The 19,004-nt window shown below is 41.0% G+C and overlaps 1 protein-coding gene across 2 annotated transcripts in view; it reads right to left on the bottom strand.

Moving 5' to 3' along the window:
- adam9 (ADAM metallopeptidase domain 9) overlaps positions 1–19,004 on the bottom strand; it is a 44,890-nt gene that overhangs the window by 25,433 nt on the left and 453 nt on the right. For both annotated transcript variants that reach the window (XM_044335080.1, XM_044335086.1), the window contains exons 2-4: positions 8,493–8,590; positions 3,654–3,712; positions 672–750 (exon numbers count right to left, since the gene is read on the bottom strand). In XM_044335080.1, the coding sequence (XP_044191015.1) occupies positions 672–750; positions 3,654–3,712; positions 8,493–8,590 (236 nt within the window). The remainder of the gene's footprint in view (positions 1–671; positions 751–3,653; positions 3,713–8,492; positions 8,591–19,004) is intronic.

The following is a 19,004-nucleotide window of genomic DNA, read 5'->3' as shown; positions in this document are numbered from 1 at the left end:
TTATATTATTATTACTTTATTTACATGTATATAACATTTATTTATAACATTACACAGGACATAATCTATAATATAATCGTACAATTGTTTTCTTACATAAACAGTTTTTATGATAATCACAGTTAGTTTGTTTATGTATTTTGGTCACATGACGCTGATGAAGTGGTTTGAATATGAGACGCACAGCGAGCAGCAACGACAGGCTGTCAATCATTAATGATTGATCAAATATCAAATATCTGTCAGACACTGCAGACACACAGACAGAGAGAGAGAGAGAGAGAGAGAGAGAGAGAGAGAGAGGGGAAGAGTGCAGCAGGTCAGCAGACAGGAAATATCAACGCAATTACTACACACACACACACACACACACACACACACACACACACACACACACACAGAGGAAACTCCCATCATGCCTCTTGCTGGGAAAAATCTTGTTTCAATAAACTAAACAGGCTCAGTGAAGCGGAGACGTCAGACAACATGTTTATCTGCTCTGGTTTACAGTGAAAGATAAAAATCATCAAGGTTCCTTAAATAAATCAAATGAAACTATGTTAATGTTATTTCCTGCATTTACATGGTTAAATATATAATGAACATAGTATATTTATGTGGTAACCTGCTGTGTGATTGTGTGTGTGTGTGTGTGTGTGTGTGTGTGTTACCTGGACAGGTGGTCTGGATGTCAGCAGGGATCCGTTCTGACTGTAGGAGAACACAGTGAAGTCTGCAGGAAGCAGCAGTCTGAAAACAACATCATGTGTTTTTATTGATTTTTTATTAATCGACCAGCAGCAGCAGCCGGCAGGTGTCACATAAAAACTGTAACTTCTGTGTCGGAGTATAAAATATAAACTTTTAAATGACTGTGTGGATTTAAAAGATGTTAAAAGTCACCAAATCTAGCAAGAAAGTTGTTAAGTTGGGAACACTGTCGGAGAGCTATTGTGACCATGATTGTGAAGGCCGATGCTAGCATGTTCCTGGTTGATTAGCATGTTCCTGGCTGGTTAGCGTGTTCCTGGTTGATTAGCATGTTCCTGGCTGGTTAGCATGTTCCTGGCTGGTTAGCGTGTTCCTGGTTGATTAGCATGTTCCTGGCTGGTTAGCATGTTCCTGGCTGGCTTGCATGTTCCTGGCTGGTTAGCATGTTCCTGGCTGGTTAGCATGTTCCTGGCTGGTTAGCGTGTTCCTGGTTGATTAGCATGTTCCTGGCTGGTTAGCATGTTCCTGGCTGGCTTGCATGTTCCTGGCTGGCTAGCATGTTCCTGGTTGATTAGCATGTTCCTGGCTGGCTAGCATGTTCCTGGCTGGTTAGCATGTTCCTGGCGGGCTTGCATGTTCCTGGCAGGCTTGCATGTTCCTGGCGGGCTAGCACACTCCTGGTTGGTTAGCGTGTTCCCGGTTGATTAGCATGTTCCTGGCTGGTTAGCATGTTCCTGGCTGGTTAGCATGCCAGCAGTTAGCTCTCCAGCTACAGTAATTCACCAGTCAGCCCTGAGAGGCGTCACTATGTCACCACAACGCTAGAAACACAAACTTACTGTTCTGATCAGGTTTTAAACAAGACGTCCAAACTAAACCATCAAACTTAAAAGTAACATTTAGTTGAATGATTGATCAGTAGATCGACAAAAAATTAATCAACAACTTTTTGGTTAATAATTAATCGTTTCTTCAATTTTCAAGCAAAAGTGCCCAAAATTTGAATGTTCCAGCTTCTGAAATGTGTCTTTCTTTGTCATATATGAAAGTAAATTAAATATCTAACATTTAACACTGTTAATAAACTGAAGACATCACTGTCAACTTTTAAAAACATTTTACAGATCAAACAATTAATCGAGAAAATAATTGTCAGATTAATTGATAATGAAAATAATCGTTAGTTGCAGCTCTAATTATAAGGTGATTTACTGAAAATGGTTGTTTTCATAAAACACAACATACATTTAGTTCACTCATTTACACACTTTTCTGTTTCCGTTGTCAGACAATGAGTATAAAACATTTATCTGATCGCAGCTTATAAACACATTTGTTTCTCTCGTACACACTGAAACTACAGGATTTATCCTCTCAGGAGAACGTTTTGGAAAAACTCCCTTTGAGGTGAGAAATGAGCAGTTTTAGTGAGGACAGACGGCTTTAACGAAGATTAACCAGATTAACCTGGACGAACTGTAAAAAGCTTCATCCAGGAGCAGCAGGAGGTCGTCACGGAGACGGCCTGCTTTAGAAAGAGAAGCTGATCAGTCCGCTGAATATCAGCAAGGTCGACGTGAACACCGTCAGAGAGGAGATACAACAATCTGAGAGTTTCTTCTTCTTCTGTCAACATGAATCACATCAGAACCTTCTGAAACAGGAAACACTCTGATCCTGTAACACTCAGCTGAACTCACTGTCTCTGACGTTTAAACAGATAAACGTCCTTCAGAGAATTAAATGTCAAACAGTAAAAACAAGATTATCAGCTGTGTTTTCTTTATCATTCACTGATGGATCCGATTGTCCAATCAGCAGCGTCCGATATGATGTCATCAGACCAAATAATAACGTGTCTTAATTCTTCATCCTGCACACTAACATTAATTATTAACTACAGATCAGCCAACAGTATGGAAGCCTATAAGGGACTTTATTAAAATGTAATTCAACGATAGCATCATAATTTCTCACATATCTATTTTATTTGAGTAAAAATCAAAAATATAATGCAATATTACAATCTGCATTTTTATTGGGAAGCGGGATGACGGTCCGCGGGACACGCCCCCTCAGCCCCCCCCGCTGTCTGACGGAGGTTTGAGAGCGTCTGTCACAGCTGTCAATCATGACGTCACGCCCCCTTTTTAAATCGTCAAATAAATAATTAAAAACTAACTCATCACGAGGGGGGGCGGGGCTTGTGACCTATACTGCAGCGGCCACCAGGGGGCGATCCAGATGTCGTCATGGTTGTATAAAGAGAACTGGATACAGGAACGGCGTCGGGCTTTAAAGCCAATTCATAGTAGACATAGTGGCCAAACTGTGTAATTACAACGTCACGTGACGAACTTGCTCCGTTTGGTCCGATCACATCTGTAAAGTCAGGATTGAATCGTTTTATCTCCATTTCAAGTTAACCAGAGGACTAAACAGGAAGTCAGTGGTCTCGGTTTCTGGTGAGCGTGCTCCGTATGGCGTGCACAGTATGTTTTCAGGAAGTGGCTTTTTTTGGCTTCATGCACCACTGAGCAACTTTAATAGAATGAACAGGCCCCGCCTCCGACGCCGTATCCAGTTGGGAGCCGTCATGTCCTCCATATTTACACTCAGTCGATGGTAGAACTAGTAAATGTTCATGAAGGAGGATGACTGACAGAATATGTTATATATATACATATATATATATATATATATATATATATATATATATACATGTGTGAAATCATAAAGCTATAGTGGAACTACAAGTTTACATGATCATTTTAATAAAGTCCCCTATAGGCTTCCATACATCAGGGTCAAAACTCTCCCATAATTCTTTGCACTTTCTCTTTTCTTCCCCACTGAACAGTTGTAAATGTCAGTGAGTGTCTACAGATAACAACATGACACCCTCAGCCCAGTAATCAATACAGCTTCCAATCACAACTTACTGGTTTCTCTCCAGGTGAACCACATGATCACGTCCGTCCACGCTGATCATATATGAGACCTGCAGACGGAGACAGAGACGGTTGGTTAGTGGAGTCATTCACAGGTTAATGATCAACCTGCAGCTGTTTACAGTGAATGTTGAGGACGTTTTACTGGGACGATGATGCTGTTTGATACAAACAGGAACATCAGACACCTCACATGTCCTTAACTGACAGATATTCATTGTTTTTCAGTGTAGTTTTAATTCAAATACATCATAAACTCAGAATGATCAGTTACACAGCTCATACTTTTAGGAAATTATTGAAAAAAACTAATATGCTGAAAAATAGTTTGACAGAAAACTTCACACTGAAAACTGTTAAAAACTGACAAAAGTCTCATTTGTACAAATGAAAACTTCATATAAACCCAAATATCATCAGGAGCTTTTCTCTGTTTTTCTTATCATTTGTACCAAACTGCAGCTTCCTCTCTGTTAACTGTTAAATAGCTGCAAATTACTCCGGAAATTAGTATCAAATTAAAAGAGCTTTAAAATAAAACACTACCCAGAATGCATTTCAACGAGAATGTTCTCTGACTGCGTTGTTTTGTCTTCTAACTTCCTGTCTGCACAGGAAGACGCCCGACTGAGTCTCAAACATGTGACCAGCGGTGGAAGAAGTACTCCGATACTTTACTGCAGTAAAAGTACATAAGTATTATGAGCTTGATGTAGTTAAAGTATTGCAGTAGTGGTTTGGTATTATTATTTATGACATCATGTGTATCAGTGTGTACTTGTACAGGTTGTCATGTGACATCAGGATTTACATTATTATCAGCTGCTGTAAACTCACTAACATTGTGATGTGATGATGTCACAACATCAACATGCTGAACATTTTAGCGCCCACTCTCTCTCTCTCTCTCTCTCTCTCTCTCTGTCTCTCTGTCTCTTACACTTTTTCACACTTTGTGTGTGTGTGTGTGAGTGTGTGTGTGAGTGTGTGTGTGTGTGAGTGTGTGTGTGTGTGTGTGTGAGTGTGTCTGTGTGTGTCTGTGTGTGTGTGTGTGTGTGTGTGTGTGTGTGTGTGTGTGTCTGTGTGAGTGTGTGTGTGTGTGTGTGTGTGTGTGTGTGTGTGGGAGTGTGAGTGTGTGTGAGGGAGGAAGGGTGGGAAAAGTGATGTCAGTGGACACAGTCGTCCTCTCTGCTGTGTGTGTAGTACAGTGTAACAGTAGAGATCATTGGAGGGTAAATAGCAGGCTGGAGGCCAAATCTGGGTCCTAAATCTAAAATGTTTGGCCCCATAATGAAATCTTCTTCAATATAACGGTGAGAAACTGCCTGAACAAGATGAAGGCACAAGATCATCATCACACAGCTGCAGCAGGTGAAGGAGGATCCTTCTCAGCTTCTGACTCAGCTGATCATCTGTGGAAGCTGCAGACGACGTCCAAGAAGAAAACTACCGCTCACAAAAGCAGCCTGATGAACGCTGGCGGCGCGTTCTTTCTTCAGATGAAACTAAAGTCACTGAGTTGGGATCAGATGGAGTCCAGCATGTTTACTGTGGACCAGACCGGGACCACGTGGCTGCACGGAGCTGCACGAGGAGACGATGTTTCAGTCTCAAGAAAGAGTTTTCCAACATGACAGTGATCCAAACACGCTGCAAAATCTCACAAGAGTTTTTAAACAAGCAAAAAGTGAAAACTGAGATGTGGCTGAGTTTGACCTTTGACCTGAACCAGTGGCGGCTGGTGACTCAAAAAATTGGGGAGGAAAACCAACAAACCGCATCAAACTATATCATTGTCCCACCTGATGAAATCGGAGGGGTTTGCTTGAGTGGTGTAAAGGCTGCTTCTTTAAAGACATTTAGCATCTAAACAAAGAAGAGCTCATTTTAGCCATGGACTGGATCAAATGTGTCATTTTACCAACAAAGTTAAATTCAAATTTATAGTATTGTTCTATTGTGACAACAAATTTATGATCTCATCAAAAACAGACAACATATCACATGATTTACTGTGTATTTTCTTAGTGTACAGAAATATATAAAGTAGCACAAAGCTTATAATGTGATACAGGAACAGATCAGTGCTGAATACTAGAAAGACTGAACACTAAAAACATTCACAGATCTAAAAGTGTAGGTTCACATCAGAAAGTATTAATGCATGTATCAAATACATAACTTACACACTCTCATCTATGTGCACGACATATAAAATATAGTCTACAAAGCTGACATGTTAACACTAGGGGTTCGGATCGTATCACGGATTTGAGTCACGGATCAGATAATTTTTAGGATCAGCAAAAAAAAAGGGGGAGACAAATAAAACTTTGTTTTCCATTTATTCTGTAACACACTGACAGCCAGAAACAGCAAGGAACTTTTGCCCATGGTCTTAAATGAAAACAACATTTAAGATGTCCAATGTTTAAATAAAATAAAAAAAAATATATAAAATATTCAATGCTCAGTTATTGCAATATGAGGCATGAAACCTTCCTCTTTTAAACAGTGAATGAAACAGCTTCTGTCCACATCATCAAAACTTGATGATAACAAACATTCACCGCTAACGTCAGTTAGCAGCTAGATGCTAATTAGCTGCTCAGCTGCAGCACATTAAACAGCAGGTAAACAACTCAGATGTCACTTCAACCCATTAGATGCTGGTTTGATCGTTACCCTTCAAAATCCCTGTTAGCGACACGCTGTCTGCCCATGACTTGTACTTACAGCAGTTTGTTTACTTTGTCTTAAATGAGACATTAAATTTTGCAATTAATCTGCAGTTCATATGCCTGCTGAACCATGGGGGGGGGGGGGGGGGCGATCCGTACGGATCATGGATCAACTACAATCCGTTACACCACTAGTTAACACTTGTTATTCTAGTTACTTTAAGCTTATTACTAAATATACGGCTCAGCTTAAAAACCAACTAAAGAAACTGTCAGAAGCAGCAGCCAGACCTCCTGCACTCATTCACTAATCACATCAACATCAACAGTTGACTGAACAACCACTCAATTAAAAAGACAGCTCACTGTAACTTCAACAAGCAAACTACCTACAGCACATTATATATATATATATATATATCTCTGCTGCATTCTTGTTAAGGAGATAAATTCACACAACAGCCACAGAGACATTTAACCATCAGAGATGAAATTAGCGACCAAAGAGACAGAGAGAGAGAAGCTGTATCTGACTCACGTTATCTGATGTCTTCTTCTTTCTATCATGGAGATGAAGTATTCATGTCATAACATCCATTTGTCATCTTGTTTGTTAGTTAACAGAACTTTGTGGCTGCTACTTAACCAGTCTGATATCATTAGCATTAATGACAAACAAGCTAACTCTCCTGGTTAATTCTCCAGTTGTTTCTCTCTCCAGCCTCCCTGGTGGCGTCCTGCTGCTGCTGCACTGCACAGTCCAGATAATTTCTCCCATTAGCTTAACAACAGTCCTTAACAGTCCTTCCATGGATGTATAAAGAGTCCTTCAGGCTGCTACAACAAGCTAACTGTTGGCTAACACAAGGAGCTATCCACTGCTGCTACTCTACCTTATAGTGGAGAGAATTGAAGATGAAATCTGGAATAATAATCAGGGAATAACCCTGCAAACTCTGGGCTAACTAGGCTCTGGAGCAGGGCCCAGTTAGCCCAGTTAGCCCCAGGATGAAGTCAAGTTAGTCCCACAAAGAGGAAGACGGAGCAACAAAAACATCTCTGGTCTCATCACGCCTCAGGAGGATCGAGTCTCTCATCAAATATAAAGACCACACTGATTGATCTTTATTTTTATTAAAGTTAAGTTCTATTAAAGTATGAGTCCTTTCCCATAATGCACACGTGATGATGTACAGTTTTTACTGAAATAGTAGCTGAAGCTCATCTACCATCATCACCAACAACTCTTCACCTTATTCAGACTTATTCTAAACTGTCCAGATCATAACTTCTATTTACAGTCCATACAGTCAACAACATGTCACTTATCAATCAGATTATGATGGGATATCAAACAAGTGTCCTGAAAATATACCTTCATATCTCTACCCTTTATATATATATGATTTATTTGTTTATTATTATTATTATATCAAATCAGTAGATAACGATGTAAACAGAAGAATCATGTAAATCCAGTAAATATGACAAGATGACGAACACATAATCTGATCTGATCAATACTTCAATAACAACACTTTCCTTCCACCATGAATCAATCAGGCTGCTGTTCATTGTGTCATGACACATCACAGCTGTCAATCACACGACCAGACAGCAGACATCAAAGCTGCTGTAAGTCTAAACATCTTATCAACGGAGCAATAATAATAAATACATTTAGGAAGTTATAACGAGCAGTTTTCTGTTTGTGTATTTTAAAATGTTTTTATCATTCATATGTTGACTCTATTTAGAGAGAAGTTGAGGCTTTTTGAATGGAAGCTGGTTGGTTTAATCTGAGGTCTGTTAGTATCATCATCATCATCATCATCATCATCATCTCACTATTAATATACACTGGAAGCATCTTTTTCTTTTTTCATGTTCAAACAGTTGTGGACTCAGTGAGGAGAGATAATCTGCTGCTGACACAGCAAGGGTCGAGTGAGGTCACACAGACAGGAAGTGGACCTGACTGGTCAGCTGATCCTGTGCTGACTTTGCACTTCCTGAGGTCAGAGGTCACACAGCGCAGAGAGAGAGAGAGAGAGAGAGAGAGAGAGAGAGAGAGAGAGAGGAGGGAACTCAGATGGAGGGAAAAGAGAGAAACTAGAAACAGACACGACAGAAGTCCAAACCTCAGTACCTGACTGGGCGGCTCGCCGTGGACGTCCCTCCTCAGCCGGCCTCCTATTGGTCGAGGGACAGTCAGCTGATAGGAGGAGAGGTGTTCAGTCTGGGAGTCTGCGGGAGGAAACAGTCGGTCAGTGAACAGCTGACAACATGGAAACTGCAAACACAATGTCGAGTATTTAGACTCTTAATTACTCGTTTTGAGTCATTTTGTGTTTCCAGGCAACAAATCACAGCGTTACAGAGTTTCCTTAAAACAACAGTCAATGTTTGGAACATGAGGAAGAATTTTAGCATGTTTATCTGCTAATTAACCAGATAACCATTATTACCTCATTAATATCAACATATGACCTCATTAATATCAACATATTACCATTTTAAATAACAATAGGATATCAAGTGTTATTTGCAGGTTACTGTATTCTGACTGTGTGTGTGTCTGTGTGTGTGTGTGTGTGTGTGTGTGTGTTTCAAAGCCCCAAAAATAATAAACCATGAACTGTAACTGGTTCACACAAAGATAGAAGTACACACACACACACACACACACACTCACACACACACAGTTTAAAGATGAGTAAAGTGTGAGTTCAGTTCGTCTCCATCTGTTCACAACACAACAGACTGGATGTAGTAATCTGTAACCGTGGTAACGGCTGCAGCTAACGACCTCCTCCTCGTCCTGCCCGGAGCCGCATCGTCACATAAAAACCTTGTTCTGCTGTTATTGATCTTATTGATCCGTCTTCTTGTTTTCTAAGAGTCCAACATGCTGGACGTTACTGTCGCCCCGTATGGAGCCCAGATGATGTCATTTGGCTCCGGGAACTTTTAAAGGGATGTTAAAACTGTTTTTATTAACAAAAGTATTAATGAAACAGACAAAACTAAACAAAAAAAACCTTGAAACAAATCTAAGCTGCAGCCTGCTCTCCTCCCTGCTGACCTGCTCAGGTAAACATCGGTAACTATGACAATCACCTGTCATGTTAAACATGACGTTAGGTCAGATTTATAATGAAACCTGCAACAACACTGTTCATTAATAGTGTTTGTTTCTGATTTATGACAGAAAACTGACAAAACTTCCAACATCTGAACCTTTGACCTTTGAAAGCCTTTAAAGATGATAGAAGAAGAAGATAAATAGTTTTTTATTTCAATCAAATAGTTCCAGGAACAAAACAAGGGATTAAAAGTCTGTTTTCTACATTCATGTTTGTTTCCATCTGAAACAACCTGAACGTTTAGATTAAAAGATTTAAGATCTCAAGTTATGAGAAACATCTTTTTTCTTTAATTTCAAAGTGGATTGACTGATGCTTCTCCTTAAAGGACTCATATTCTGCACATTTGCAGCCTCTATATTTATATTCTGGGGCTCTACTGGAATAAAAACTCCTTGTTGATCTTCTACTGGTCCTTTATGCAGCCCCTCAGTTCAGCCTCTGTCTGAAACAGGCCGTTTTAGCTCCTGTCTCTTTAAGGCCCCGCCTCCTGATGAGCCCACTCTGTTCTGATTGGTCAGCTTCAGGAAGCTTCCTCCGGCTCCGGAGGCTACGTAAACAAACCATAGTAGCAGGATTTCACTTCTTTTTCTCCTTCTTTACTCCAAATGTCAACTTCTCAAATCCATCTGTACATGTTGGAGCTGAACAACACATGGAAACACCTTAGCAACCACCTTAGCAACCACCTGAGCGAACACCTCAGCAACCACCTTAGCAACCACCTTAGCAACAGCCTTAGCAACCACCTTAGCAACCACCGTAGCAACCACCTTAGCAACCCACAGCCCTGAAGCCCTGAGTTTTGTCTTGCAGGCAGCATTTCTGCAAACATTCACCTCAAGTTTTGGAACTTTGACCGTGTTTAACATCCAATATCAGAACAGGATATAAATAACAGAAAACCTCTAAAAGAAGAATATGAACCCTTTAACTTTATTATTGTTCTGATTTTTAAGGGACCACATGTTGATGTGAAGATCTGGAGTCAGACGAACACAGAGGACGAAGACGAGACGCCTCCAAATGAGACAATCTGCCGACAGTTTGTTGGTTATTTTATACACAAAACTGAGTGTCATTCACTCTCCAGCTGTTAGCAGTGAACTAGTGAGTGTTGATCAGCTGTTAGCTGTTAGCTGTTAGCTGTTAGCTGTTAGCAGTGTGTGAATGTTGTCCTGCAGTGCCTCTCCTCAGCTCACTGCGCTGAGCTTCAGATTGGACTATCTGAGGGATTCTGGGACATTACAGGAACATCAGAGAGCTTTATCTTTCATCAATTATATAATTTTGTGCTGATCAGAAAATGAAACATGAGGAATAATATAATGCTCCTCTCAGTTCAGTCCCTGCCTTTCTCTCTCTGTTACATAAAGTCTTTGTGTTCACATTACTGCCGGCTTAGCTGCTGTTTGTTTGCCTCGTTTCATGACTGACTGCACAGTTTATCATCCTGTGTGAGTGTGTGTGTCTCTGTGAGATTAAGTTCAATATCAGTCAAAATGAACACAACACTGTCACATTATCAGCTTTAAGCTGACATGTTGAACTTGTTAGCAAACAGCTGATTATTTACGGAGCAACATTCATGTGGAGTCGTGTTTCTCTTTTAGCTGTTTCTGCTCTCTAGCAGCTCCTGAGGGAAATATCTGACTCTCTTTAACTAGCTAGTCTACAGCTAACTGTGTCTGTTAGCAGGTCGTGTTCAGCAACTTTTTACAGCTTTTTCTCTGAAAACGACGTTATGAGACGCTGAGAGTGAACCAGATAAACAACGAGCTGAAACTCACTATAAAGCTCCGTAGAGCCGAGAGGAGCTGCAGAGTCTCCAACATGTTACTACATAGATCAGACTGAGGAGGAGATATTATGTTATCGTAGAAATATATGTTCGAGGGGATTTAAGGACGTTTTGGAGAAGAACGTAAACTCCAGTTCAGTTTTATTATTGGTTGATTTGAAGACTTTTGAAGGTCCTGCTGTGTAAATCTGTGAGTGTTTATTATGGGATGTTTCTGTTTCTGTCTTCATTCAGATCAGGAGGTCAAACAGTAAAAACACGTTGATCCAAGTTGTTTTGTTCTGTTTTAAGAACTCTTCCAGTCTGATCCTGATCCTGATCCTGATCCTGATCCTGATCCGGCTCTCAGGTCCCCCCCCCACTGATCAGCCCGGATTTATTTCATCTAATTTAACTTCATTTAGCTCATCTGTCACTTTCTGTTCCAGCAACAAACTAGACGAACCTTGAAGAGCTTTAATCTAAAATATAAAGAAACCAACGAAAACCATCTGGAGATGGAGATGGTCCTAAAGAGGTTCTTAGAGGACTCTTTATGAGAGTCTGGATGAATCTTTAATAAAAACTTCTAAATGAAGAAAAAAAATGTCAACAGAAGTTAAAGAAATATTAAAGAAATCTAGAAAAATCTTAAAAAGATAAAAACCAAACAAGTTGGAAGAAAAATAAAGATTTTTGAAAAGCTAAACATGAAGAACATGTAGAGAAAGACGATTAAAAGATTTAGAAGCAAAATCTTCATCTTCTTCACATCCAGCTGATTAAAAATCAGATTTAAAAGACATTTGAAGTTTGTTCAACTACAACATGGAAACATCTTCAGTTAAAATAAAGTGAAATGGTTTTGAACTCGTTGCCTTGATGTTAGACTCCCAGTTCTCACTGTTTAAACTGGGTGGAAACCATTAAAACAACCTGCAGTACAGAACCAGTACCTTGACTGGAGTAAACCCAGTTTACTACTGGTCAGTAAATTATGTCATAACGACCACAACGGCTCATTAATTCATCAACAATTTGAAAGATTTTAGCAAAAGTGAAACCAAAGTGAAACAAACGACACTTTAGAAAAGGAACGAGTCCCGTCTGGATACTAAAACAACAACATCAGTTTAGAGACCAGTTTCTCACATTGAGCTCAGTTCCAGTTCTGGATGTGGATCAGCCAACTGGGTTAAGATGTTTAACAGGCCTGGCAGCCAATCAGAGGCCAGCTGAGACCACAGCTCTTTATCATCCAACAGAATCCACCAAACATCTTGAACCACATTCACGTCCGACTGGGATCTGTGTGACCAGGTGGACAAATCAAACAACCCCCTGAACAAACATTTAGCTCTTCAAGTCCAGAAACATCTTCGTCTCCATCAACGTCTCTGATTGGTTCAGTGATTCTGAGCCAATCAGAGTTAAGAAAGGAGACGTTCGCAGCGACAGAAACACGATTCATCGTTAAGTTCAGATGTAAGTATGTTGTCAGATTAAAGGAAACTGGTTCACATGTTCCTTCATCATTTGTTGTAATAACAGCTTCATGTTTTCAGTCTCCAGAGAGCAGTTCTGTGTACAGCAGACGCTACTGAGCATGTGCAGAACATGTTTACAGCTTCAGCAGCTTGTTTCTCAGAGAACTTCAGTACAAAACAAAGATGTCACACTACAACTGTTCACATCACACTTCAACTGTCCACATCACCCCTCAACTGTTCACATCACACTTCAACTGTTCACATCACACTACAACTGTCCACATCACACTTCAACTGTCCACATCGCACTACAACTGTCCACATCACCCCTCAACTGTCCACATCACACTTCAACTGTCCACATCACACCTCAACTGGCCACATCACACTACAACTGTCCACATCACACTTCAACTGTCCACATCACACTTCAACTGTCCACATCACACCTCAACTGTTCACATCACACCTCAACTGTCCACATCACACTACAACTGTTCACATCACACTTCAACTGTCCACATCACCCCTCAACTGTTCACATCACACCTCAACTGTCCACATCACACTTCAACTGTCCACATCACCCCTCAACTGTTCACATCACACTACAACTGTTCACATCACACTACAACTGTCCACATCACACTTCAACTGTCCACATCACACTACAACTGTCCACATCACACCTCAACTGTCCACATCACACTTCAACTGTCCACATCACACTTCAAACACATTCATACAATGTTCAATAAAACTACACTTATTTATGATACATTTGATCACAATGTTCTGTTAGTTGTCAACTTTTCCATCTTTATAAAAAGTTTCAGGAATAATAATAATAATAATAATAAGAAGAAGAAGAAGAAGAAGAAGAAGAAGAAGAAGAAGAAGAAGAACAACAACAACAACAACAACAACAACAACAACAACAACAACAACAACAGCAGCAGCAGAAGCTGAATGTGTGAAACAGATCCAGAGTTTCATTTTCTATATGGAGACAAACAGAGAATGAGTCATGATTCAGGGAAACAGACGCTGTGAGTGTGTTTGTATGTGTGTGTGTGTGGGGGGGTGTGTGTGTGTGTGTGTGTGTGTGTGTGTGTGTGTGTGTCTGCTGGTTCCTGTAAATCTAGATTCATTCAGACTCTCCAGACGTTTGTTCTGAGTGTTTCTGTCTGTTCCTCATCTGACTGAGAAGAAACACACACACACACAGACACAAACTCACACACACACACACACACACACACACACACTCGAGTGTTAAACAGGGTTTATTTCCTGTCAGCGTTGGAACTGAGGGACTCGCTCAGCTGTGAGTCGACGCTAAGCTGCTTAATGCTCAACCTGCCTGAACGAGACGCCAAAACACACAAACACACACACACACACACACACACACACACACTCACACACACACACACACAAACACACACACACTCACACACACACACACACACACACACACACACACACACTCACACTCACACTCACACACACACACACTCACACACACACTCACACACACACACACACACACACACACTCACACACACACACACACACTCACACACACACACACACAAACACACACACACTCACACACACACACACACACACACACACACACACACACTCACACTCACACTCACACACACACACACTCACACACACACTCACACACACACACACACACACACACACTCACACACACACACACACACTCACACACACACACACACACACACACACTGGCAGTGGAGTTGGTGACTCGTACTTTAGTTGCACATAAACAGACTTCAGACTTGACTTTGACTCCTGAATGAAGACTTGTGAAAATGAAGTTGATTGAGGAGGAACAGTGAACGTTGTCCCTTCATATGCAGACGTCTGTCCATACAGATGAAACGTTAGCTAACTTATGGACTAACGTTTGTGCAACGCTGACCTAACTGAGGTCAGTGTATAAAGTCAGATGTCTGGTATCTCTTCTTCTTCTTCTCTCATGTTCTTTACAGGAAGTAGTTCCTCTGTCCAGCCTGTCTGCTGTGTGATCTGGTTTCTACAGGAAATGCTTTGCGGGTGAACAGTCATGTGAGGCGCAACAGGCGGAAAGCTTTGGACCTAAAACACCTACAAAAAGTATTGACGTTGTTTGGTTTTAAACTGTTAACTGGTATCACAACAGGCTGTAAGACACCAGCTGGACTCTCCTCCTCTTTAAGACTAAAGCTCTTTCACAAACATCCTGCTTGTATCAGATCATAGATGTCGTCTCTCACATCCATTCCTGCATCTCAAGTTGCTGATCGGACCGTAAACAACGACCAGTCTGTGATGTCAGATATCTGTCATACGTTATCCGGATACTCCGGATACTCCGGAAGATCCCAAATATTGGTTGTTGCCCTCAGAGGCTGAACCATCATCAGCTGATGGGTTCTGAGATCAGCTAATGTTAGCCTTACGTTAGCTTAACATCACTGCTGTTGGAGCCTGGAGGGGACACGCTGAGACGTATCTACAGGAGCCTGGAGGGGACACGCTGAGACGTATCTACAGGAGCCTGGAGGGGACACACTGTGAGATGTATCTACAGGAGCCTGGAGGGGACACACTGTGAGACGTGTCTACGGGAGCCTGGAGGGGACACACTGTGAGACGTGTCTACGGGAGCCTGGAGGGGACACGCTGTGAGACGTGTCTACGGGAGCCTGGAGGGGACACGCTGTGAGACGTGTCTACAGGAGCCTGGAGGGGACACGCTGTGAGACGTGTCTACAGGAGCCTGGAGGGGACATGCTGCCAACAGGAAGACTCCAGCTGGAGTTTGACGTCTTCATCTCTGCAGTAAATGATGTTATTCAGTCTGTAATGTAGCTTTGATAAAAATCCAGTCCTATGTAGCTTAATAAAATATTAAAAAATATTAAAAAATAATAAAACAAAATGTAATACAGACTGCTGTGTTGATTGTGATCCGTGTATATGTGTGAACATGTGGAGTCCAGAGGTAAAAACATGAAGCTTCACTTTACATTCAGACAAACTAACGTTAGATTTCATCTGTGAGACCAACATTTATCTTCCAGAAGGAATTAAATCATATATCAAAATGCTGCGGAAAATTACAACAGCCTGACTCAACCTCAGCCATCACTGCCAGCTGGTGTGAAATGCATTCTGGGATACTTGGCTGTGGGCTCCTGATGCGTCCCTGATAAAAACGGGCGGAGCAGCAACACATCCTGGTGTTTGGACTGAACTCGGCTAGATGAGGAGTTTGAACTGGAACTGATGATGTTTCACAAGAACAGAGAAGAACACAGAGACGACTTCTGTTCTGATTCACTTCTGTAGAAATAAAACTCAACAGTCTTAGAAACTTGAGACTCAGAGCGCTGCAGGCTGCAGGTTGTGCAACTGAAGCTGCGTTAACTAAAGCACTTCACTGATCCATCATGTTGAAGCAGATTAAACTTAAACATGAGCAGCAGAGGTGGAGAAGTCTGTTGAATACTACATGTCCCATAATGCAACTGGATGCTGCCTCCTCATAGAGCTGCAGGGTTAAAGGTCTCTCTGATTATCTCACAGACAATGTCGGTGAAGTTTGAGTATTTATAATACTCCTCAGTTCCAGTCAGCTAACGTTGGGCTGTTGGTCTGCAGATGTCACCTTGATGAACAAGTTTCACTGTTTTCTGGTATTTTGTAGACCAAACGATGAATCAATCACTAAGATAATGATTAGTTGCAGCTCTGATCAACATGAAACTCTGCTGTTGAATCATCAGAACAACAGATGAACAGCTGTGTTAGAAAATATCTGGTTCTTCAGTGAAAAGTTGAAGCTACAAGACTGGATGTAAAGATCTCAGGATAGAAGTTAACTACAACTCCCAAGATGCATTTCAACAAGAAACATCCAATCACAGAGCTTCTTATTCTATAATGTGTGGTGATTAAGATGTTTGTTAAACTGTCAGGTTATAACTTCATATCACTCAGCTGACTCTTCATGTGTTGTGTAAAGTTTTAAAGGATCATTCTGCTGATTTTCTATCTTTGTCTTCATGTTTGGATCCAAACCAACAATGAACTGATCTACTGACCAGTGTTGTGTTTGTATCAAAGCTGATATATCTGATTAAAAACCCGTCAGTGAGCCACACCGCTGCACTGGCTCACATGTTAATATACAGCACAGTACAGTGTAGTACAGTACAGTGTGTTACAGTGTGTTACAGTGTGTTGCAGTGTGTTACAGTGTGGTACAGTGTGTTACAGTGTGTTACAGTGTGTTGCAGTGTGTTGCAGTGTGTTACAGTGTGTTACAGTGTGTTATAGTGTGTTACAGTGTGGCACAGTGTGTTACAGTGTGTTACAGTGTGGTACAGTGTGTTACAGTGTGGCACAGTGTGTTACAGTGTGTTGCAGTGTGTTACAGTGTGTTACAGTGTGTTATAGTGTGTTACAGTGTGTTACAGTGTGTTGCAGTGTGTTGCAGTGTGTTACAGTGTGTTACAGTGTGTTATAGTGTGTTACAGTGTGGTACAGTGTGTTGCAGTGTGTTACAGTGTGTTACAGTGTTTTACAGTGTGTTACAGTGTGGTACAGTGTAGTACAGTGTGTTACAGTGTGGTACAGTGTGTTGCAGTGTGTTACAGTGTTTTACAGTGTGTTACAGTGTGGTACAGTGTGTTGCAGTGTAGTACAGTGTGGTACAGTGTGTTGCAGTGTGGTACAGTGTAGTACAGTGTGTTACAGTGTGTTGCGGTGTGTTACGGTGTGTTGCAGTGTGGTACAGTGTGTTGCAGTGTGTTGCAGTGTGGTACAGTGTGTTACAGTGTGTTGCAGTGTGGTACAGTGTGTTGCAGTGTTTTACAGTGTGTTACAGTGTGGTACAGTGTGGTACAGTGTGTTACAGTGTGGTACAGTGTGTTGCAGTGTTTTACAGTGTGTTGCAGTGTTTTACAGTGTGTTACAGTGTGGTACAGTGTGGTACAGTGTGTTACAGTGTGTTGCAGTGTGTTACAGTGAGGTACAGTGTGTTGCAGTGTGGTACAGTGTAGTACAGTGTGTTACAGTGTGTTACAGTGTGTTGCAGTGTGTTACAGTGTGTTACAGTGTGTTACAGTGTGTTACAGTGTGTTGCAGTGTGTTACAGTGTGTTGCAGTGTGTTGCAGTGTGGTACAGTGTAGTACAGTGTGTTACAGTGTGTTGCAGTGTGTTACAGTGTGTTACAGTGTGTTACAGTGTGTTACAGTGTGTTGCAGTGTGGTACAGTGTGTTCTAGTGTGGTACAGTGAGGTACAGTGTAGTACAGTGTGTTACAGTGTGGTACAATGTAATACAGTGTAGTAAGGTGTAATACAGTGTAGTACAATGTAATACAGTGTGGTACAGTGTAGTACAATGTAATACAGTGTAGTACAATGTAATACAGTGTAGTAAGGTGTAATACAGTGTAGTACAGTGTAATACAGTGTGGTACAGTGTAGTACAATGTAATACAGTGTAGTACAATGTAATACAGTGTAGTACAGTGTAGTACTGTGTAGTACAGTCTACTTACAGAGTAGAACTGTGTGACTTTAATATATTATAGCAGTGTAGCGTAGTACAGTGTGGTACAGTACAGTCTATTGATGTATAGTGTAGTTAGTACATGGACCCTTAAACCAGCTGATGATCCTCAGGAGATCACACACTGAGAGTAAATCCAGTGATTTCATCCTAGAAACGACTGGCATGAAACCAGTACTACTGGAAACCATTTACCAAAGACACATCTCTAGACCTGAAGGCAAAGTAGAAGAAGCTGCTGCGAGACGACAACATCCAGCAGTGACCAGCCTCACCGCCGCAGACGCCAACATCACAGAGGAAGAAAGTGATGATGATGAGTATGTTACAGTGTAGTATCATACAACACATTACAGAATAGTAATGGATTATATTTACATTGTAGTAGTACAGTGTAGTATTGTACACTACATCACAATGCCGTGTAATACAGTGTAGTACGGCATACCAAAGTAGTACAATACAGTACTACAATAATCTGTACTTTATACTGTACTGTATGTAGTACTGTATAGTGTGTAGTACTGTATAGTGTGTAGTACTGTATAGTATGTAGTACAGTACTGTGTAGTTGTGTGAAGTACAGAACAAACTAAATGAAGATGATGATGATGTGTCTGCACACACACACACACATACAGTA

This window comes from Thunnus albacares, chromosome 2, assembly GCF_914725855.1.
Source record: "Thunnus albacares chromosome 2, fThuAlb1.1, whole genome shotgun sequence".
In the NCBI taxonomy this organism is placed as follows: Eukaryota; Metazoa; Chordata; class Actinopteri; order Scombriformes; family Scombridae; genus Thunnus; species Thunnus albacares.
Note: the sequence above shows the minus strand (reverse complement) of the source record. Positions and strands in the feature narration are given on the sequence as shown.